The 23,141-nt window shown below is 41.6% G+C and overlaps 1 protein-coding gene across 1 annotated transcript in view; it reads right to left on the reverse strand.

Annotated features, from left to right (window-relative positions):
- Positions 1–23,141, reverse strand: part of msh3 (mutS homolog 3 (E. coli)) — a 340,568-nt gene that overhangs the window by 272,208 nt on the left and 45,219 nt on the right. Inside the window, exons 6-8 of the mRNA XM_069936474.1 lie at positions 19,196–19,313; positions 15,261–15,409; positions 8,453–8,619 (exon numbers count right to left, since the gene is read on the reverse strand). Of these exons, the coding sequence (XP_069792575.1) occupies positions 8,453–8,619; positions 15,261–15,409; positions 19,196–19,313 (434 nt within the window). The remainder of the gene's footprint in view (positions 1–8,452; positions 8,620–15,260; positions 15,410–19,195; positions 19,314–23,141) is intronic.

Here is a 23,141-nt window from a genome sequence, read left to right on the forward strand (position 1 = left end):
AAATAGTAAGCTGCATAGAGCTGTGGAAACAAATTGAGGTAACCCCATATTACAGGGGGTTTCGTTCCTAGAAAACAGTCCAAATTGCAAGTTTTACAACACAAGTCTGTACAGGTACACGATCCTTTATCCGGAACCCTTGGGGGACAGTGTGCTCCGAATTTCGGATTTTTCTGGATTTCGGAAAGCCCACCTGAATTGTGCTGCCATATCCACCCCCAACCGCCCCCACCCCCACTTGCCCGCCCGACTCGCGCTGCCGGTCTCTCAGCCACCTGACTCGTGCTGCCGGTCTCTCCCCCTCACCCACCCAACTTGCGCTGCTGGTCTCCCTCCCCCCACCCCAGCCCACCCAACTCGCACTGCTGATCTCTCCCTGCTGGTCTCCCTCCTCCCCCCCACCCCGATTCGCGCTGCCACCTCTCTCCCCACTTGCCGGATTTTGGAGCTTTCTGGATTTTAGATGTCCAGATAAAGGATCGTGTACCTGTAGATGAGTCAACAAATTATAGATGAAAACAAATTGTTGACTTGCTTATTTTCACCGTACTGTGTAAATTTCATCAGACTGTATCTTATTCCTCATCTCAAATATTTGGGTGGTTATTTGTAAATTCAAGGGCAAATTTCCATAACCAGGGTCGCCTGCACAGAGGTCACTGCAACATGAGCAACTTGAGGTGGGCATTTTGATAAAAGGACCAGAGTACAGATACTTTCTGGACATAATGTCTGCAGTGGGATTCAGTACAGAAATACAACTCATGAAAGCAAACATTAAACCTGTGAAGCCTTCAAACAAGGCACCAGTTGATTTCAATACACAAAAGCACTGAAGAAACCCAGCACTGCAGACTTTCCCATTTAACACCAGTTAATTTCATTCAGAATAGATACAAACTGAAAAGCAGATGACATTGAGAACTTGGAACATTACAAAGAAGTTAAGGTGAAATAAGCAGATGCTAGACACAAGAGAAACTTGTCCGTGAACTACTCTTTGCAGATGATGCCGCTTTAGTTGCCCATTCAGAGCCAGCTCTTCAGCGCTTGACGTCCTGCTTTGCGGAAACTGCCAAAATGTTTGGCCTGGAAGTCAGCCTGAAGAAAACTGAGGTCCTCCATCAGCCAGCTCCCCACCATGACTACCAGCCCCCCCACATCTCCATCGGGCACACAAAACTCAAAACGGTCAACCAGTTTACCTATCTCGGCTGCACCATTTCATCAGATGCAAGGATCGACAATGAGATAGACAACAGACTCGCCAAGGCAAATAGCGCCTTTGGAAGACTACACAAAAGAGTCTGGAAAAACAACCAACTGAAAAACCTCACAAAGATAAGCGTATACAGAGCCGTTGTCATACCCACACTCCTGTTCGGCTCCGAATCATGGGTCCTCTACCGGCACCACCTACGGCTCCTAGAACGCTTCCACCAGCGTTGTCTCCGCTCCATCCTCAACATCCATTGGAGCGCTCACACCCCTAACGTCGAGGTACTCGAGATGGCAGAGGTCGACAGCATCGAGTCCACGCTGCTGAAGATCCAGCTGCGCTGGATGGGTCACGTCTCCAGAATGGAGGACCATCGCCTTCCCAAGATCGTATTATATGGCGAGCTCTCCACTGGCCACCGTGACAGAGGTGCACCAAAGAAAAGGTACAAGGACTGCCTAAAGAAATCTCTTGGTGCCTGCCACATTGACCACCGCCAGTGGGCTGATAACGCCTCAAACCGTGCATCTTGGCGCCTCACAGTTTGGCGGGCAGCAGCCTCCTTTGAAGAGGACCGCAGAGCCCACCTCACTGACAAAAGGCAAAGGAGGAAAAACCCAACACCCAACCCCAACCAACCAATTTTCCCTTGCAACCGCTGCAATCGTGTCTGCCTGTCCCGCATCGGACTGGTCAGCCACAAACGAGCCTGCAGCTGACGTGGACTTTTTACCCCCTCCATAAATCTTCGTCCGCGAAGCCAAGCCAAAGAAAGAAGATTTTGCAAAGATAAAGGAATATGTTGAAAAGATGTTATATTGCGACAGTATGCCTCAACCACTCCTGAAAAACCAATATGCCAGTGAGCAAGTATATCACTAAAAATAAATTTTCAATAGCAACATAATTCTTTTACACTGACCATAGCCTTTGAAGCATCTCTGTTCTTTCTCCATTAAACCAAGTAGTGTTTAATCCAACATTATTTTATTAAATTACCAGAAAATGTGTAATGAGCTTATTGACACACATGTTGTCAAGTGAACAGATGCACTGAAAGTCTTACTTGCTGCAACCAACAAAGTTTACTTGGAAAAAAAGAACACATTAAATTCAAAAGAGATAACAAACACAAAGATAAGATCACGAATATTCAGTTAACACAGAGCACAAAAAAAATCACAAATTATAAATTTGTAGATGTGAACAAAAAAGTCTAAGAAGCTAGAGAAGCAAGAAACATGTTGCTATGGAGAAAGAATAACTTTAACATTGGGCAGTGTGGGAGTGCAGCAGTGAGAGCTGCCTCATGGCAGCAAGAACACTATTTCAATCCTGATATCAGGTTCTCTTTGATTGGAACAAAAACTCAATGAAAGAACTCAGCGGGTTTGAGGCAAATAAAAGCTCTCACAACTGGAGGGAGAACGCACGCTTTTATTCTTTGGCTTGGCTTCGCGGACGAAGATTTATGGAGGGGGTAAAAGTCCACGTCAGCTGCAGGCTTGTTTGTGGCTGACAAATCCGATGCGGGACAGGCAGACACGGTTGCAGCGGCTGCAGGGGAAAATTGGTTGGTTGGGGTTGGGTGTTGGGTTTTTCCTCCTTTGCCTTTTGTCAGTGAGGTGGGCTCTGCAGTCTTCTTCAAAGGAGGTTGCTGCCCGCCAAACTGTGAGGTGCCAAGATGCACGGTTTGAGGCGATATCAGCCCACTGGCGGTGGTCAATGTGGCAGGCACCAAGAGATTTCTTTAGGCAGTCCTTGTACCTTTTCTTTGGTGCACCTCTGTCACGGTGGCCAGTGGAGAGCTCGCCATATAACACAATCTTGGGAAGGCGATGGTCCTCCATTCTGGAGACGTGACCCATCCAGCGCAGCTGGATCTTCAGCAGCGTGGACTCGATGCTGTCGACCTCTGCCATCTCGAGTACTTCGACGTTAGGGATGAAAGCACTCCAATGGATGTTGAGGATGGAGCGGAGACAACGCTGGTGGAAGAGTTCTAGGAGCCGTAGGTGATGCCGGTAGAGGACCCATGATTCGGAGCCGAACAGGAGTGTGGGTATGACAACGGCTCTGTATACGCTTATCTTTGTGAGGTTTTTCAGTTGGTTGTTTTTCCAGACTCTTTTGTGTAGTCTTCCAAAGGCGCTATTTGCCTTGGCGAGTCTGTTGTCTATCTCATTGTCGATCCTTGCATCTGATGAAATGGTGCAGCCGAGATAGGTAAACTGGTGCCCGATGGAGATGTGGGGGGGCTGGTAGTCATGGTGGGGAGCTGGCTGATGGAGGACCTCAGTTTTCTTCAGGCTGATTTCCAGGCCAAACATTTAATATAACTTATTACATGGGTCTTCAGTAGGGCTCAGGGCTGAGGTGGGAAACCTGGGCTATATATGGGTAGATGGGTTGGAGCCTGGGGGAGGAGTCAGCCATCAGCACTACCCATCACCAATGAATCTCAGTTCATTGCATTCACCCCTTCCTGCAGAATTAGGGTTTGTGGGTGAAAGCAGAGAATACAGATTCAGCAAAAAAAAAATCAAAATATATACAATTATTTACAGATTTAAACAATCCGGGGGTCTGGAAATCCTCGATTCAGCACCAGTGGGCCTTGGGTCTCCTGATCCCCTCATAGGGGAGGGGTGGTAGGATCTCCAGTTCTATGACAGACGGGAATGACTCTTCCTCCTGAACTGAATATCCTAAAGCCCTGATTGGAGGTGTTGAAAAAGAGTTCTGGAACTCGTGGGTCACCTGAGGCAAGGGAATCTCTGTTCCGGCAGATGCCATGTCTCTGATAGAGACGGTGTCTTCCCTGCCATCCGGCTACTCCATGTTAGTGTACATGGGGTTAGCATGGAGTAGTCTCATCCTCTCCACCAGGGCATTGGTCTTGCTACTGCTCATATGCTTTCTTAGAAGGACCAGACCTGGTGTGGTGAGGCAGGTTGGGAGTCTAGTTCCCGAGTTCGACCTTCTTTCAAAATTGAATAAAAGCTTGAGTAGTCGCTTTGGTCGCTGTACAGAGTAGCAACCGGATGGAATGGAGTGTCATGGGTAGGACATCCTACCAGCGTGAGTCTGGGAGGCTCTTGACTTGAGGGCCAATTTGACAGATTAGATGTAAACCTCCCAATTCATTACCTAGACTGAATTTAAAATCAGGTTGAGAGTTAGACCATGGCATTTTCTTTTTCAACCTGCCCATTCCCCTAGGGGTTGTAGCTAGTAGTCTTTCTGGATGCGATGCCCCTTGCCAGCAGGTACTGATGTAGTTCCTCGCTCATAAATGATGAGCCCCGGTCACTATGGATATAGCCGGATACACAAATAGGGTGAAAATAGAATCTAGGAACTTAATTACTGATGCAGTTGGCCGGTGTGGGCTGTGGCACAGCTTCCTCTGGATAAGGCAACTGAAGGGTCATTAAGGGCACCTGGCCAATAGGTGATGTCATAATTGTAGATGGAGAGATCGATCCTCCATCTAACAATTTTGTCATTTTTAATTTTTCCCCTCTTGACATTATTAAACGTAAATGCGACAGAGCACTGGTCAGTGAGGAGCGTAAATTTCCTACCAGCCAGATAGTGTCTCCAGAGCCTGATGGCCTCTACAATGGCCTGAGCCTCTTTCTCCACAGAGGGATTCCGGAGCTAGTGGCCTTTCAGGGTACGGGAGAAAAATGCCACCGGCCTGCCCACCTGGTTAAGGGTAGCAGCCAGAGCCACATCCAAAGCATCACTTTCCACTTGGAAAGGTACATTCTCGACCACCACGTGCATGGTAGCTTTCGCAATGTGGCTTCAGACATAGGTAAAAGCCATTTGGGCTTCAGCCAAGAGAGGAAAAAGTAGTGGATTTTAAAAGGGGGCGAACTTTATTGGCATAATGAGAGACCCACTGGGTGTAATATGAGGAAAAACCCCAGGCATCTCCTCAAAGTTTTCATGGTTCTTGGAACAGGGGGAACATCCTATCAGGGTTGGGGCTAATAATAACAGCTCCACCACATAGCCAGTTGTTTAGTCCTGAACACACACTTGCTGAGGTTCAGGGCTTTCGCTGCATGGAGAGCCAGTTTTTTTCCTACCTGATAGAAGTTTGACAAAAATTTTAATTGGGCTGCCCTATAGTAGTTTTTAAAATTTGGTAACCCTTGTTTATATGTCCATGTTAGCTTATCCAAAGTTATTCTTGGCTTCTTACCTTTCCATATGAATTTTCTTACTATTTATTCAATTTTGAAAAAAATTCCTTCTCTGCATCAAGGGCTATTGCCACTGTTGGATCTTTGCTTGCTTGTGCCGTGTGAATCAAATAAATAAATTTACAGACATTACCTGCTGTTCTTCTATTTTTAAACAAATCCCGCCTGGTCTAGCTTCACCAACTGCGGTAAAAAAATCCGTTAATCTATTTGCTAATAATTTTGCAATTATCTTGTTGTCAGTATTTAATAAGGATATTGGTCTATATGAAGCTGGTAACAGAGGGTCTTTTCCTGTTTTTGGTATTATTGAGATTATTGCCATTTTACAAGAATCAGGCAGATTTTGAGTTTCTTCTACTTGTTTTATTACCTCTAAAAAAGGTGGAATTAGTAAACTATTGAAGACCTTGTAAAACTCCATGGGGAATCAGTCTTCACCCTAGTAGAATATGTCCTTGTGGTTTGATAACTTAAAAAAAATGTCTTGCATAAATTTCTGGTCATCTTTGTTAGGTGCATAAACATTTAACATGTTCCAAGATTCTGAGTATATCTGGCATACTATCATAGCGTATCTACCAGCCAAGTCTGTGATTACTTTTTCTATTTTAATAGGCAATTTTTTAATAATTAAGATAGCTACACACCTAGCATTTGAATTATAAGATGATGCTACTACATGTCATACCCAGTCTCTCTTCAATTTACGATATTCTGCCTCTGTTAAGTGTGTTTTCTGTACAAATGCTATATCTATTTTTTCCTTTTTTAGTAAGATCGATTATTTTTTTCCTTTTAATTTGGTTGTGTATTCCATTAATAATGAAAGTCATAAATTTCAATATATTCATTTCGTTAACACATTTTTCCCTGGTTGCCACACCCTCAAACCCTCCAACTCTCTTCCTCTAAAGCTACAGCTTTGAAAGTTATTATTCCTCACTATACACACTGACACGAACAACAGAAAAAATAGGAGCTAAGAGTTGTAAAGAACAAGAAGAAACCCCCCCCCACTTAATGAGTTGTCTTTGCCAACCTGCAAGACAACCACAAGACCCTTAACTTCATGCGTTGCAGTATATACCACAATGGTCCACTGATTTTGCAGCAGACGGTCTCTCCCCATCCCCAGCCCTCCCCCAGAGAATTTACAATATATTTTTCTACACAATTAAACAAAGCTTTCATATAATCAAGTTATTAACTTCCCAATGTATTTATATATGTTATCTTTAACAGTTATTTTGTTATATCTCTTACTCTTCTTTGTCTGGTTATTGGGCAGTTGTTTGAAAAAGTAACAAGCTTTTCCTGGGTCAGAAAACATTCTATTTTGTCCGCCAGGGATAAATATCTTCAAAACTGCTGGATGACGCAAGATAAAGTTGTAGCCTTTTCTCCATAATAGAGCTTTTGATTAATTAAACTCCTTGCGCTCCTTTAAAAGTTTGAAGCTTATGTCTGGATAGAAAAAATATTTTATTCTCCTAGTATTCCAATGGTCCCTTGACTTCTAACAGCCAACTCCAATATTTTTTTCCTTTGTTGGATATCATAGTAATTTACCAATATGGAGCGCAGTTTTTACTGTAATTGTTGTGCCAAAGCCCTGTGGGCTCTTTAAATTTCTTCTTGAAATTCTTCTGTTCTTAAAATTTACGGGATCTATTGTTTTAAAAATTATTTTATGTCTGTACCTTCCTCACCTTTCAGGCCCACTATTTTTATATTATTACATCTGCTAAAATTCTCTAGAATGTCAATTTTCTGGGCCAATAATTCCTGGGACTTCATAATATCTTTACCTATAGCTTCCATTTTTTCTTTTAAACCAGTCACGTCCATTTCCACCCTGTCACTCTTTCTTCCATTTTTTCATATTTTTTTTTCATTTCTATCATTATATTTTGCATTCGTTGAATTTTTACATCCGTTTCCTGTACACAGTTTTTAATAGTTTTAATCTCTGACATCAATGTTGACATCAATGTTCTTATCTGATCATCAAAATACTTCTTATCTACCATTTGAGTTTGGCTTTTACTTTTTGTTTTTTCCACAGCTTTTTTCTCTTGATCCATATCTTCACTCACTGATGAGCCCGTTTCCTCTGTTGTTTCTTCTGTATTTATTTCCATTGCGTTTGCAGCAGTCTGCTGCCAACATCCGCACTCACTGGTGCCTTGTCTGAAATGCGTTTCGCAAATGCGTGTTGGTACTTCTCTCCCTGGCTCCCCCAGCCACTGCTGGAGTCCACCCTGCATGTCGTCGCCCGGAGTTGTTTCGCCTATGGGCCCTCACAGCTCGGGCCGCCTTCTTCAGGAGAGCTCCCAGATCCCGAAATCCGGTAAGGCCTTCCTCTTTTTTTCTGATGATTTCTTTGCTTCTTCTTTTCTTGTCGCTGAAAGTCTTTCCTTCTTCAGTACCATCCTCAGGCTTTTCCTCCACTGTTTATTTAACAATTTTTTTATTTTGTGAATCAAAACTTTGTTTTTCTATCACTATTTTTCCCACTTTCTCTGGAGAGGGCTGGTTTAACTGGACCAGTCCCTACTCCATCACGTGATCACCCCCTTCAGCCACTTAGGATCTCTCTAAGAGCTGCAGTAGAACCAAAAACATTTGACAGACCTTGCTTAACTGAAGTTCCATCTCATCTCTTGGGAAAAAAAAGACAAGAACACAAAAGCAGGTAATTGCATGGCTGATTTGGTGTGTCATTAGGGTCTCACAATTTCAGGCTTCTTAAGCAACTCCCTGCAATTGTTTAGGAAGATTAAAGCAGTGAGGACTCTTGTACCCAAGACCAAACCAACCATGCACACTGGATGTGTACCTCACTCCTAACAAAGGTAAACAACCATATCCCAATGTTATCTCAGTATCCGCTGCACAATCACTCACTGGTGCAGGACAAGACAAATTAAGGTTTGCAATGATCATACGTCATCTACACAAAACGGATTCACTAGCGTGCCCCTCGACCTTTCAAGTAAACGTGCTCACGCACCTGGAAGCTGAGATACTTGCCAGAAGCTTCTCCGTGTTCTGGGACAACTCCGGTGGGAGCAGAATTTCAACGGGCTGCAGACACAGGATCCGACTTTCCAGCTCTGACCGCGATTTACAATCATGGAAACAATCATAAACCACGTCGCCAGTATTGGGCTGAACTGCCTGTCAAAAACAATGTTCAAAACCTCAAAATTAAAAAGACCCTACATCTAATTTTAAAGTGTCAAGATTCCATGAAACCAGATGGGCTTAGTTTTAAAATTGTTAATGTCTTTTTTGTGAAAATATACATTACCAGAACAGTGCAGATACCCTTGTGATTTATAATAAACATTATTGAAAGCAGGTAACAAGAAGTGGTTCAATCACCAAGATACTGGAACAAGAAGACTCTCAACCTGATTTTAAATTCAGTCAAGGAAATGAATTGGGAGGTTTACATCTGATCAACAATCTTTCCACTGTCAAAACAGCACCATTAAGAAAACACCAAATTAAATCCAAAATCAATCAATACCTCCTATTAGAGGCATGCTTTAAATAGTGGCTTACAATTCGAGGAAAACTGACAGCCCGTGATGCACAAATGCCTCAAAACCGACTGTTGATGGGTCCCAAGGAGTACACAATTATAAAGCCCTGGAAGTGGCCCTAATGCATACGGTCCATCCTCAAGATTATTCGTACAATGAACTCTCCTTCCTCGAGCTTCCCTCATTGCAATTGCATTAGAATCTGGAGGTTTGAATCTGAGCAGCAGTAAGCCAAATAAATCTTCCAAAAATCTATTCCAACTGCGAGAATTTATCCAAGCTTTTTTGAGGAATGAGGTAGCAGAAATGGCAAGTTTGAAGAAGGTTCACCAAGATGGTCTGTGGAAGCTATTAGTGAGGAATGGGGTGCTCCCCTGACTCACAACAGCCTGACTAAAACATGTACTTGCTTCCATCTCAGTTTAACTTTTGAATTTCTTGGGCCTTAGAAAAGCTTACTCGCTGTTTTATTAGATTTTAAATTCAACCTTCCCACCACTTAATGAAGTCCAATTAAAATATTACAAGGTACCCCATCTCCTGTTATCAGTGTACTGATAGGTGCATGTTCAGAGGTTTGACTTTACATAGATTTTTAGCATCTAACTAGCTTCCTCTGGCCTTCCCTTGATGGTCAAAATTGATTTCCTGCATCCATTTTATTTTTTTAAGCATAAATCATTTGCTTTAGATATTCAGAGAAACTTTAGGATTTATTTTTAATATTGGCAACACTGCTTAGACTATCCTCTGTTGTCTTGCATTCCTGGACCATAAAGGACAAATGCTCATTTGACTGTTTCTCCCTCCAAAATCCTCCATTTTCTTTTTTTTAATATTTTATTCTGATTTTCATGGACTCACAAAATTAAAACAAACAGTATAATCTTTCAACAATGCAGAGTCTGTGATTATTCCTCCCACCCCCCTAACCCTTACCCTACTGGAAAAAAATGTCAATTAAAAGATACAGATACAAATTCCAGTGGGGGTCATAGACCCCAACAGAATCTAGGAAAAAAAACCTAGAGAAAAAAAAAATCAACCAGGATGGTTAAATAACAAAGGCTAAAGAAAAAAAATTAAAAAGAAAAAAAACTTAAAACTTTAAAAAAAAACACACGTCGCCTGCACCATGTCCCACTTTCTTGGTCACTTTCCCTGCTGGGACGGATTGCTACAGTACCCCTGTTTCAAAGGGTTGGGGGGGGGGCTAATCAATTTGTGTGCCAATATTTTTCATGCAAGTTGCCACACCCTAACAAATATGTTGTGTTTCTTCCTCAGATTGTATGTGATTTTCTCCAGGGGAAAGCAACTCTGCATTTTCATATTCCATCATGTGGTATTTAGTTGGCTGTCAGACTTCCAAGAAACTGTTATAGCCTTCCTGGCTACCACCAAGGTGACCTTTACAAACAGAATTTGATCTTTGATCAATCTAAAACTCACTCACGTCCCCAATATCTCCCAGAAGGTACAACTCCGGATCCTGCGGAAAATCCACTTTTGTATTCCAGCATGTCCCCCAGGTCCTCCCAAAAGGGTCTCATGTTTGTGCATAGCCAGGTGGAGTGGACAAAAGTTTCAACCACCACACCACACCTAAAGCACATTTCTGAAATTTCAGGCTTTGATTTGTGTAATTTTTGTGACGGGAGGTAGAACGGTGCAAAAACATTGTACCGCACCAACCTGTATCTGGCATTGACAACCCCATCACACTGTCCAGACACAGGTCCTGCCACCGCTCTTCATTGATTGTTGTGCTCAAGTCCGACTCCCATCTCTCCCTCGACCTGTGTAAGCCCCATCTTCGGGCCCTCACTTTGGAATAACGTAATACATCTTAGAAATAAATTTACACACATTCCCTTTCCATATCGTTACATTTAGGTAGGGTCATAGATGGGCCCAATTTTTCTCTTAAGAAAGATCTTATTTGCAGATAGCAGAAGAATGTTATGTTGGAGAAATCATATTTGTTTCTCGACTGCTCAAATGACATAAGCTTCCCCCTTTTGGATCAATCTTCAATATGCCTGATCCCTCTGTGGCACCAGGTGTCAATTTTATAACCCTCCATTTTCTTATGGGAGACAATCAGAATTTACTAAACAACTGAATTAAAATTGTATTGGTGATGAACAAGACACATTATAACAAATACATGCAAATGCTGCTTCTTTATTTTTTTTCAGCTCAACTTTAATAGGTTATAAACTTGATGAGTACCGCAACATATTTGAATATACACTATGGCATTTAGTAACCACAGTTGTACAATATAATTCAATACTACAAATGCCATTTGAAATCAATTGAAGGTCTAGATTTTGTATTAACAATGCCTGCAACTTGTTAGACCTGCTCACACATGTTTAGACATTTACAATTAGTGCTTGGCAAGGTGATGGCAGAGCTGTTAACATAGCAGTACAGAACAACAAACTACTAGTATTTAAATGAACAGGAAAAGTAGCAGGCATCCCCACTTAATCAACCTGTCTGTAGAACTAAGGAATGGAGAGAGGCCAGTGATGTCAAACTGCACACAGAGCAAAATAATAACTGCCATCCTGAGGGATATATGGACGCTAAAAATAAGTACATGGTTAGCATAGCGGATAGTGCAACACTATAACCGAGGCAGCAACACGGATTTGAATCCACCACTATTTGTAAGAAGATAGTATATTCTCCCCTTGTCCATATAGGTTACCTCCAGGTTCTCCAATTTCCTCCCTCATTCCAAAGAGGTAAGAGGTCTGTAGGTTAATTGGTCACATGGGTGTAATTGGGCAACACATACTTATGGGCTGGAAGGGCCTGTTACCAAGCTAAATAATTTATTTATCACTAAATTTAAAAAATACATTTTTTTTTAAAAAGTCTCCAACTAAAACTAATGCTCAAATAAGATTGCAGAGATGTCAGGGATGATTTTCAGTGTCTAAAGGACAAATGTTAATGGATAAAAATTGCTAACAGTATTATTGATGTTAGTTACTCAAATGTCTGATGCATTTCATTTGCCATTCATCTATGTCAGCCATCAATCCATTAGTTATCCAGATGTTGTTTTGGTCATGCTAATGACAAAAATCGAGAGATTAATGATTTTTTAATATTAATATGCATTTGGATTTTGTCCCTTGTACTTAACAATCAATAGATATCATATGCATGTAAAAGCAATCGTGCCAATACTCTCATCATGAATTTGACATCAAATTGTTAGTAACCACAAGGCTTTGTACTCAGTCCTCTATATACTACCTGTACACCCATAATTGCGCAGCCAAACAAAACTCCAACTCCATCCAGAAATTTGCACGACACCATCGTCGTAGGCAGGACCTTTAACAATGATAAAATGGAGAACAGAAGAGAAACAGAGGGACTTGAAGCTTGGTGTCAGGAAAACAACCTCTTCCCCAAAATTAGGAAGACCAAAGAATTCGTTAGAGACGACTGGAAGAGAGGCAAAGCTCACTCCTCGTCCACATCAATTTGCTGCAGTGGAGGTAGAAGATGCCTTCAAGGGGTAAACATCTTCAGTGACTTCCCTGATTCACCCACATTGATAAAATAGCCAAGAAAGCCCACCAATGCCTCTACTTCCACAAAAGCCTGAAGAAATTTGGCATGTGGTCAAACACAAAAGTCTGCAGATGCTGTGATTGTAGAAAAAAACACAGAAATGTCGGAGAAACTCAGCCGGTCTCGTAGCGTCCATTGGAGGCACAGATATATCACCAACAGTTATGAGTAAGAAAGAGACTGAAGTCTGTGTTAAAGACAGGGCGAAAAATGTGGAAGAATGTGCGGGTTGGGGGCAGAGGGTGAGGGAGAGGTCAACACTATTGCAGTGGAGAGAGCTGAGGTGCAAAGCAATCTCCCAGTCTGCATCCAGTATCTCCAATGTAGAGGAGACCATAACAGAAGCACCGGATGCAGTAGATGACCCCTGCAGATTCACAAGTGAAATGTTGTTTCACTGAGAAGGACTGTTTGGGGCCCCGAATGGTGGTGAGGGAGGACATGTAAGCACAGGTGGAGAGTCTCCTGTGATCGCAGGGATAGGTGCTAAGGAGGCAATTGGTGGAGAGAGGAATGGACAAGGAAGTGGCGGAGGGAGCAGTCCCTGCGAAGGTGGAGGGGGAGGAGAGGAGAGCATGGCTCTGGTGCTGGGATCAAGTGAACATGGCCCCAGCAGCCTACAGGACTGAACTCCTGATGGGGGTCTCCACCTTAGCCCCAGCGATTGACAAGACTCTGCCTCCTTCATGATCTCCCAAATTGACCCCGGCGGTCTACAGGTCCAAGCCTCCAGCTTCACCCTGAAACCTATAGGACCGAGCCTTTGACGCAAACTCTCACCCTCAACCTGGTTGCTTACAGGACCAAAGTTCTTTGCCTTGGAGACCTACTGTCATGAACTCCCACCCTGACATGGTGACCAATTGGACTGAGCCTCCGACACAAGTCTTCACCTCATCTCTAGTGGCATACGGGATCGAGCCTGCAATGCAGGTCTACACCTTATCCGCAGCAACTCACCATGCTCTCCCAGGCCAACATCCCCAGCACTGAGCCTCTAATAGTGGTGAACCATCTCTAATGGACAGCATTCATTGTCCAGTGTTGACACCAGACATCTGAAATGAGCACTCTACTATCAAGCACCGCCACACTAAGAAAGTTTAAAATCTACAGAGGAGATGCTTTGTTCTCAGCTTCCTTGGAATAAAATGTGACATCCCTGGCCAAAGATCCCTTAAAGTGTCAGAGCAGCATCTGGAAAGAGGAGCCTGCAAAGGCTAGAAGCCAACAGAGGAAAAAGTAAACAATAGTCCAAACCCTGCTCCTACTTGACCTTTCAAAATCAAACTACCTCATCAGCGGCAGAGTTCATGGATCCTGCAGATAACGCTTTAGTCACCTCAGAACTCTACTGTAAGTAAATTATCCTTTTCAACCGCCCCCCCCCCCCCCTGCCCCAGAGAAACTGCCCAAGGAGGAGTGAGAGAAGAAAATCTGACTCCTGACATCTGCCAAATCTTTTGAACTTCAACATGGAAAATGAGAATGTGTTTGCAAGAAAGCAAAATAATCTCACATCTCAATGGCAAAAAAAGTGTCTGAAATTTTAAAACTATGAACTTAATCATTTTTATACTCTCATTTTTGCTTAACCTCCCAAACGTGCAAACAGTACATTTAATTTCAATAATTTCCAAGAGCTGTGTATTCTGACTGACCTAACTAGTAATAATGTAAAAAAAACTGAATTGTTTAACACACAAAACAATTAAATTGCTGGTATTATCACCAACGCTGTTAGCGCTGGATCTGAGTATTAACTGGGAAATTAACCCTTTTGCTTCGCTGCTATCAAGAGAGGGACAAGGTGTTGCCTTATGCTACCATCTAGTGGCCACACAACTAAAAACACCATACATAAATGATGAGGTCAGGTTAGAATTCATCTTTCTCAGGAGATTAGCAAAGATGTAGTTACACCTGCATTGCTAAAATGGTGGAAATGTGCCCAAATTGTAGGAAAGAGGTTCCGGTGCGAATTTTGACATTTGGCTTCTCAGCAGTAACAATACTTTATGGAGAAAAATGCCACCCAGTCTTAGTTCAGGGAACAACTACAGCTGTTGTAGCACAATGTAACAAAGAAACAATGGTCTAAATGACTAAATTTACCGAGTACACTGAATACACTGCCACAGGAAGAAAGACCACAGATGGATCTCCATGATACACCTACGAGGTCAGCAGCAGTGTACGCAGCCGGAAGGCAGAATTTGAATAATGACATCACACAACTGAATATAGATTTATATTGTCTCCACAAATACCATGTTTTCCTTCTGCAAGGAGATTTAAAATTTTAGAAATAAAGCTCAACGTTAGTCCAAAATAAGTTTAATGTTTATAATGAGAATTGGTAACTGCAAGACAAACTTACAGAAAAATGAATTAAGGGTTAATGAATCAACACTGATGTTTCATTTTTCTGGAGGACATGCATGAATTGGAAACAATTACATTTTTAGACATAACAAGCCCTTCCAGCCCACAAGCCTGTGCCACCCAAACCCCTGAATTAACCTACAACTGTTCATACATTTTGAAGGGTGGGAGGAAACCATTAAACCCAGAGTCCCGGCAATATAATAGCATTGCACTAACCGCTACGTTAACCATGCAGTCCCAATTAATCTATGGAGATATTCAATGTATAGGGATACTTACCACAAATCCAATCTGAATTCCCTGCTTCTTGCAGTCTTTTTTGCTCTCTGCTTGCTCACAGATGCACATCAGGTAGTTGTTAGGAACTTCATTTGCTACTTCTCCCACATCGCCCAATTCGCCATCCAGATTTAACAAGGGATTAATATGTGACAATCATCAAGGACAAATTATTATTTACCCAAGTAATTATGCAAGTGCCATCCCATCAACATATTCAGTAAAGAGGCAGATGTCAATTGAAGTGGTGGCAGTCACTTGATTTTGGAAAATTAAGAGAGGGTCTACATCAGTTGCACCGCAGCAGGGGTAATACTCTTTAGGTGAGTGGAGGTAGGGGGAAGAAGTATGGAGTACACCTTTCCATGTGAAATGCAGTTTCAAAGGATTCCACAATGTTATATTTTAACCATGAAGATTCTATCATCAAAAAGTGGAAGAATTAAGTAAAATAAAAGTTTTTCCACAACTCCCGAACAAACAAAAAGTTGACACCATTTGGCAGTAGGATCTAATGGGAATACTTAAAGCTCAGGAATCTCAATACAAGCAAGACAGAATTCAATAGCTTTTCAGATATTGAAAGAACCAGGGGTTTGAAATTAGGGCAACAAAGTTTTAATCGAGTGATCTTATTTTCCATGGACATGGCTACTGGTATTCACTTCCCAGACCTGGCTATCACTGAGAATGGGTTGATGGACCTCTCACTTGAACCATTGCAGTGACTTTATACAATTCAAATGGTTTGATCACCCATTTCAGAGGTCAGAAGCAACCACATAACTGTGGCTTTGAAGTTGTATCAGCCCAAAATAGTATAAAATAGCAATTATCCTTCCTGAAAATACATGAGTAGATGTATTTTGCTCTTTTGGACAATATGATTAATGTATAGTCAGTTTTATGAATAATATTTTAATTTCTATTTCAAAACAAATTATCAATGCAATTTATTTGAATTTGCTGTCTCTGGATTATTTAACATTATTTTTCAGGATCAAGGTTAAAGCAGAGATAAAGGTGTGGTGATCATGGTCCCATGGTACAGTGGCAGACCCCAAAATATTATTCAGGGTCCAAAAAACCTGGGCTCTCACACAATCTAAATAATTGTACATTTTATAAATTTAAGGCCTTAAGAAAAACAACAACTTTTGTCATATGGCTATGTGCTTAGTAGGTCGTGTTTAACCAATTTGATAAGAGTTTTTCAAGGAGATTACCAGGAGAGATGATGAAGAAAAGGCTGTAGATGTTGTCTACATAAATGTCAAGGTCCCACATGAGAGGTTAGCCAGGAAGGTTCAGTCACTTGGTATTTCTGGCGAGGTAGTAAATTGGATTCAATATTGACTGTATGGGAGAAGCTAGAAAGTAGCAGTGGATGAGTGAGTGCCTCCCTGATTGGAGGCATGTTCCTCAAGGATCAGTACTCAGTCCATTGTTGTTCATCATCTAGATCAATGATAAAGATAATGATGTTGTAAATTGGATAAGCCACTTTGCAGATGACACAAAGACTGGAAGTGTAGTTGACAGCAAGAAAGACTTTCAAGGCTTACAGGGGAATCTGGGAATACAGAAACATAGTTTCCTCAAAGTGGCATCACAGATTGATAAGGTCATGGAGAGATCTTTTGGCATTGGGATGTTACAATAAAGTTATTCAAGACATTGGTGAGGTCAAATTTGGAGAATTGTTTGGAGTTTTGGTCACCTAACTATGGGAAAGATTTCAATAAAATGGAAAGAGTGGAGAGAAAGTTCACTTGGATGTTGCCAGCACTTGAGCAACTAAGTTAAACGGGTTAGAACTTTATGCCCTGGAGTGAAGAAGAATGATAAGAGGTTTATAAAATTATGAGGGGCAGAGACAGAGTAAATGTAGATAGGCTTTTTTCACTGAGGTTAGGCGAGATACAAACCAGACGACACAGGTGAAGGATGAAAGAGGAAGCTTAGGAGGAACAATAGGGGGAAATTTCTTCACGGAGAGTGTTAGGAGCATGGAACGAGCTGCCTCCTGAAGTGTAATGTGGGCTCAACTGGGTATAGAGATGTGGAATGCATGCAGGTCAGTGGGACAAGGCAGAATAATAATTCAGCACTGATTAGAAGGGCTGAATGGCCTTTTATCTGTGCTGCAATGTTCATGGCTCTATATAATTTTTCCTGCTCATCTTTGCTGCCTCAACCCTTCTTCAGACCTGCACCCTCTTGAATTCATTCAAGTTCTGATGATCTGAAGAGTGAATGTGGATTCCACTTCCACAGATGCTGTGTGACCTGCAGAATACTTTCAACTAGGAAAGTGAGTAAAGGATCGACAAATAGAATGCAAGTGCAAAGTGATACACTTTTGGGAAGTTAAATCAGGGTAGAATATATACCATGCACTACACCAACATTCTGGAGATACTCAGCAAGTGATGCCACATCCATAGGAAGTAAAGGGTGTATTGACAATAACCACACCACCAGTGTGAGTGTAAGACAGCTTTAATAAACTAATATGTACACTAAGAGGTCTTGTCTCTCTGCAAGACGAACCTGGAAGGCTAGACTATAGCTCTGGACTGCTTTATATACGTCACTGGAATGACCCCTGGTGACCTAGTGGTGTAATTACATATCACTACAAAGGGTAACTAACATTTTGTACCTGGGACCTTCATCAGGTATAAGCAAAAAGAGATAGCACTGAGTACAAGAGTCAGGATGGTTCGGATTTCTGGTTGTCTTACTAAAGGAAGAACATGATTTAGCTGAAAAGGGTGCAGAAAAGATTCATAAAGGTGGTGGTGGAACTCGTGAACTTGAGTAAAAAGGAGAGACTGGATTAGCTAGTTTTCTGTGGAGCGAAGATTGAAGGAGGCCTTATAGAGGGGTACTGATGAGGTGGATAGTCACAATCTTTTTCCCCAGGATGGGAGAGTCTAACATGAAAAAGCATGTTTCAGGCAAGATTGGAAAGGTTTAAAGTGGATCGAGGGGCAAGTTTAATCATACAGACGATGGTAGGTAGTTGTAACAAGTATACAGAAGACAACAGACTCGCCAAGGCAAATAGCGCCTTTGGAAGACTACACAAAAGAGTCTGGAAAAACAACCAACTGAAAAACCTCACAAAGATAAGCGTATACAGAGCCGTTGTCATACCCACACTCCTGTTCGGCTCCGAATCATGGGTCCTCTACCGGCACCACCTACGGCTCCTAGAACGCTTCCACCAGCGTTGTCTCCGCTCCATCCTCAACATCCATTGGAGCGCTCACACCCCTAACGTCGAGGTACTCGAGATGGCAGAGGTCGACAGCATCGAGTCCACGCTGCTGAAGATCCAGCTGCGCTGGATGGGTCACGTCTCCAGAATGGAGGACCATCGCCTTCCCAAGATCGTATTATATGGCGAGCTCTCCACTGGCCACCGTGACAGAGGTGCACCAAAGAAAAGGTACAAGGACTGCCTAAAGAAATCTCTTGGTGCCTGCCACATTGACCACCGCCAGTGGGCTGATAACGCCTCAAACCGTGCATCTTGGCGCCTCACAGTTTGGCGGGCAGCAGCCTCCTTTGAAGAAGACCGCAGAGCCCACCTCACTGACAAAAGGCAAAGGAGGAAAAACCCAACACCCAACCCCAACCAACCAATTTTCCCCTGCAGCCGCTGCAATCGTGTCTGCCTGTCCCGCATCGGACTGGTCAGCCACAAACGAGCCTGCAGCTGACGTGGACTTTTTACCCCCTCCATAAATCTTCGTCCGCGAAGCCAAGCCAAAGAAGACAGAAGAAGTAGTAGAGGTGGGTACAATTACTACAGTGAAATTAAATTTGAACAAGTTGGGCTGAAGGGACCGTTTCTCTGCTGAACCTTGGATTTCAGCATGAATGAAAACAAGAAAGCCACGGATCTGCTCAAAATGAAAGGATATCTTCCCCGATGAGTGTAGACTTGGTGTAAAGAGCAGTCAGCTTGCGAGTAAACAGATTGCCTTTGTTCTCTCCAACAGCTTTAAGAGCTGCAGTCTCTGTCTGTTTTACAACTCCCACCTGAAAGATAAACAGAGCAGTCATCATTCTCAGTCTACACGTTACCCTCAATACATTTTTTACGCTAAGGTTCTGAGCTACTGCAGCAATTCAATTCCAACTAAAATGACCAACATGAACATTACTTTCATTCGTAGGCACAATATTGCTATGAAATAATAATTCTTACAGGGAGTACAGCAGAATAGGAACAACTGTAGGGCGTGTCTCTGTGCAAGAAGGGGGAAGTGGAGGGTGCTGGTTTTCATGGAATTGCAGCTTCCTCTGCAATGCTCAAAGCAGTGGTTTTCAAACATCTTCTTTCCACTCACATACCACCTTAAGTAATCCCTATGCCACAGGTGGTTCTGTGACAAGTAAGGGATTACTTAAGGTGGTATGTGGGTGGAAAGAAAAAGTTTGAAAACCACTGGTTTAATCGTACCTAATTGATTCGTTATGTGCATGGTCTCATAACTTCAAAGGAAATGGGCCAATGATCATTTTTCACATGCAAAATATTTCAGTAACAATTGGGTCTAGAGCAGTGGTTCTCAACCTTTTTTTCCTACTCATATATCACCTTAAGCAAACCTTTACTAATCACAGGGCACCTCTGGTTTCGGAATTACACAAGATGGTATGTGAGTGGCAAGAAAAAGTTTGAAAACCACTGCCCTAAAGGCCTAATGAACGGGAAATGGTGTAACATGAGACACAATTGGCATGCTGTACAAAATCATATCAGATGTACAAGCTCATAGTACCAGAAACGATCTTGCATCATATCTGGAATGGCATGTCCAGGAAAGGTCATTATCACATTTCAATATTAGTAACTCTATTTTCGAGTGCATAACGCCAACATGAATAGTCATCTTATCCTCATCAAATGTTTAGTTAAAAACTTCCCAACCAAATTAGCACTTTCTTTAAAACAAACCTGCACATTTTAACAAGTATTCTGATCAGTCATTAAAGCACCACAAATATTTCATTATTTTAAATCCACTAGCTAAATACAATGAGCTGGAGGAGCTCAGCGGGTCAAGCAACATCACTGGGAGAGAAAAATGGTCGATATTGTGAGCAGAAACCTTTCATTGAGACCTGATAAAGGGTTTCAGCTTAAAACATTGACCATTCTTTTCCATTTCTTAACCTGCTGACTTCCTCTAGTAGACTGCATTTAGCTTCAGATTCCAGAATCTGCAGTCTCCTGCAAACTCTTATAACAAGCACTTGGAATTATTTTACACAGATGGTCATCAGTTACAAAATTAAATAATTTTGATTGAATAATAAGACAACTTGCTTGCAGTTAAAACACTTCAATGCTACTTTTGATTCCCATTCACTAGATCTAGCAGGCAAGGATGCCCATTATCTCCAGCTCTTTTCATTTTGGCTAGAGGGCCATTAGCAGAAGCAATTCGGCGAGATGTAGACAGTAAGGGGTTCAGGGTTAACCAGGAAGAATACAAGATTAATTTATTTGCAGATAATGTATTAATATATCTGACAGAACTTTATTACAAAAACTGTATTAACAGCTGGAAGGTTATGAAAAAGTTTCAGGATATAAAATAAATTGGAATAAAAGTGAAATTATGAAACTTACAGAAGGGGATTATAGTCATTGTCAAAGGAAATCTCAATTTAAATGGCCTAAAAATGGGATTAAATATTTAGGGATCAGAACAGATAATTTACAGAATTTACACAAGTTCAACCATCTTGCTTAAAAAGGTTGAAGAGGGCTTGAATAGGTGGCTGACCCTTCCAATAACATTAGTTGGAAGAGTTAATTGCATAAAATTGAATGTTTCCACAAATACACTATCTTTTCCAGACACTGCCCATGTCATTACCTCGGAGGTTCTTCCAGGCCTTAAATAAATACATTAGGAAAGATGGCCAGAGTCTCCATGGAGAAATTAACTTGGTAATAACAAATCAGAGATTTACAACTCACAAATTTTGAAAATTATTATTGGGCAGCCATATGACATTTGTCACAAGCCTTCATTTGTGAAAATTGAATTGCACAAGGTGGGAGAAAAGATAGCAGAAGCTTTTATATGCAAAATGGAACAAAATTAATTTCAGGTGAGAAAGAAGCCCCTGTTAAAACATATAAATTAATATCCGGTATAAAAATAAGTAATCAAATTGGGACTAAGGGAGGGATAGCTCCAAAAATTCCCATGACTCAGAATAGATCAATACATTTAACAATGGATAATAAGATCTTGGATATCTGGTCCCAGCAGGGGATCAGGTATATTGAGGACTATTATGATCAAGGGCAACTTATATCATTTGAACAATTAAAAGCTAGATACAATATTGCCAAATGCGCAATCTTCTGCCATTTCCAGTTAAGAGCTTATTTAAGGGACAAGTTGGGCCCAACAATGATTCTACCAAAATTCAAAAGGGAAACACAAGGAAACTTACTTCAGCAAAGTACATTTACTTCAAACAGGAACCCCCAAAACAGAAAATTACCTACAACTTAAGAAAGTTTAGCACATTTTGTAAATCTAGATAAAGTTGGGAACCAGACTTGAATATAAACATTGGTGAAAAAAACTGGTCGGACTTGCATTGGGACAGTATGACTAATACAATAAATCTAAGATATAGATTGGTGCAATATAATTTCTTGAACCAACTGGATCTCATGCCGCAAAAGATGCATAAACTAATTTCTAATATTTCAGATCAATGTTTTAGATGTGGCAAACAGACAGAAACCTTTTTACATTCAACTTGGTCATGTTCCAAGGTGAAACCCTTTTGAGAAGATCTAGGAAATTCCCTGGAACAAATTATTGGAAAGTGACTTCCATAAAACCCAGAACTGTTTCTACTGGGGAATGCTGCGGGTCCAATGAGGCTGTCCAAATATCAAACAGAATTTGTCAAGATTGCATTAGCAGTGGCCAGGAAATGTATAGCGGTTACCTGGAAATCTGATTCCCACCTGGGTATAGTCTGTTGTAATGTAGAAATGCATAGTTGTGTTCCCCTTGAGAAAATTACCTACAACTTAAGAAAGTATAGCACATTTTTGAAAATCTGACAACCATATTTACAGAGCATAGGTGTAAACCTCTAGCGATGCCCCTCCTCACCCTTGAATCTTGCATCAACTGCCCCTGAGATCTAGGTAAGTCACAGAAATTTAACCCCTGGAGTGGACCCTGAAAAATTCCTCTCTATCTTCTCATCTTTCTTTCATGTCTTTTCCATTTTCCTTCTTAAATTATCTTTGGGATTCGTTATTTTTTCCCTTTCTTAATCATTACTTCTATTTCTTTGGGAGGGAGGGTTGAAAGGTTATAGTCATCATGTATCAGATTACGAATTCTAAATTGTATACCAAATATTTTTTTATTGTTGATACATGTAAGCCTTTAAAAAATGAAAATAAAGTATTCAAAAAAAGCCACTTTTGGCAGAGGAAAAGAATCTAAGCAGGGTCAAGCAGAAGGGAAAAGAAAGATTCAAACAATTGTGACGGTTGGACAAAGGCCTAGCTGACAATGGTATCGAAAGACAGAGGAATGAGTTCCTATGGGGAATAGGGTGGAGGGAGGGGCAGGTTAGACAGTTAAACAAGACATTTCCCAATGAAGGGATACGGCCCAAAAAGTTGATTGCCCTTTCATTTCCTATGGATGCTGCATGACCTGCTGAGTTTCTCTAGTAATGTTGTGTACCGAGGCAGGTTAGGCAGTGTTGTGAAGATAGAACCAAGTGATATTGGGGACAAAGTGAAACATGAGTTTCAAGGGAGTGGTACTGAGTGGGGAGAGGAAAGGAAAGCTCAACTCAGAGTCA

Source organism: Narcine bancroftii, chromosome 1, assembly GCF_036971445.1.
Source record: "Narcine bancroftii isolate sNarBan1 chromosome 1, sNarBan1.hap1, whole genome shotgun sequence".
NCBI classification, from domain to species: Eukaryota; Metazoa; Chordata; class Chondrichthyes; order Torpediniformes; family Narcinidae; genus Narcine; species Narcine bancroftii.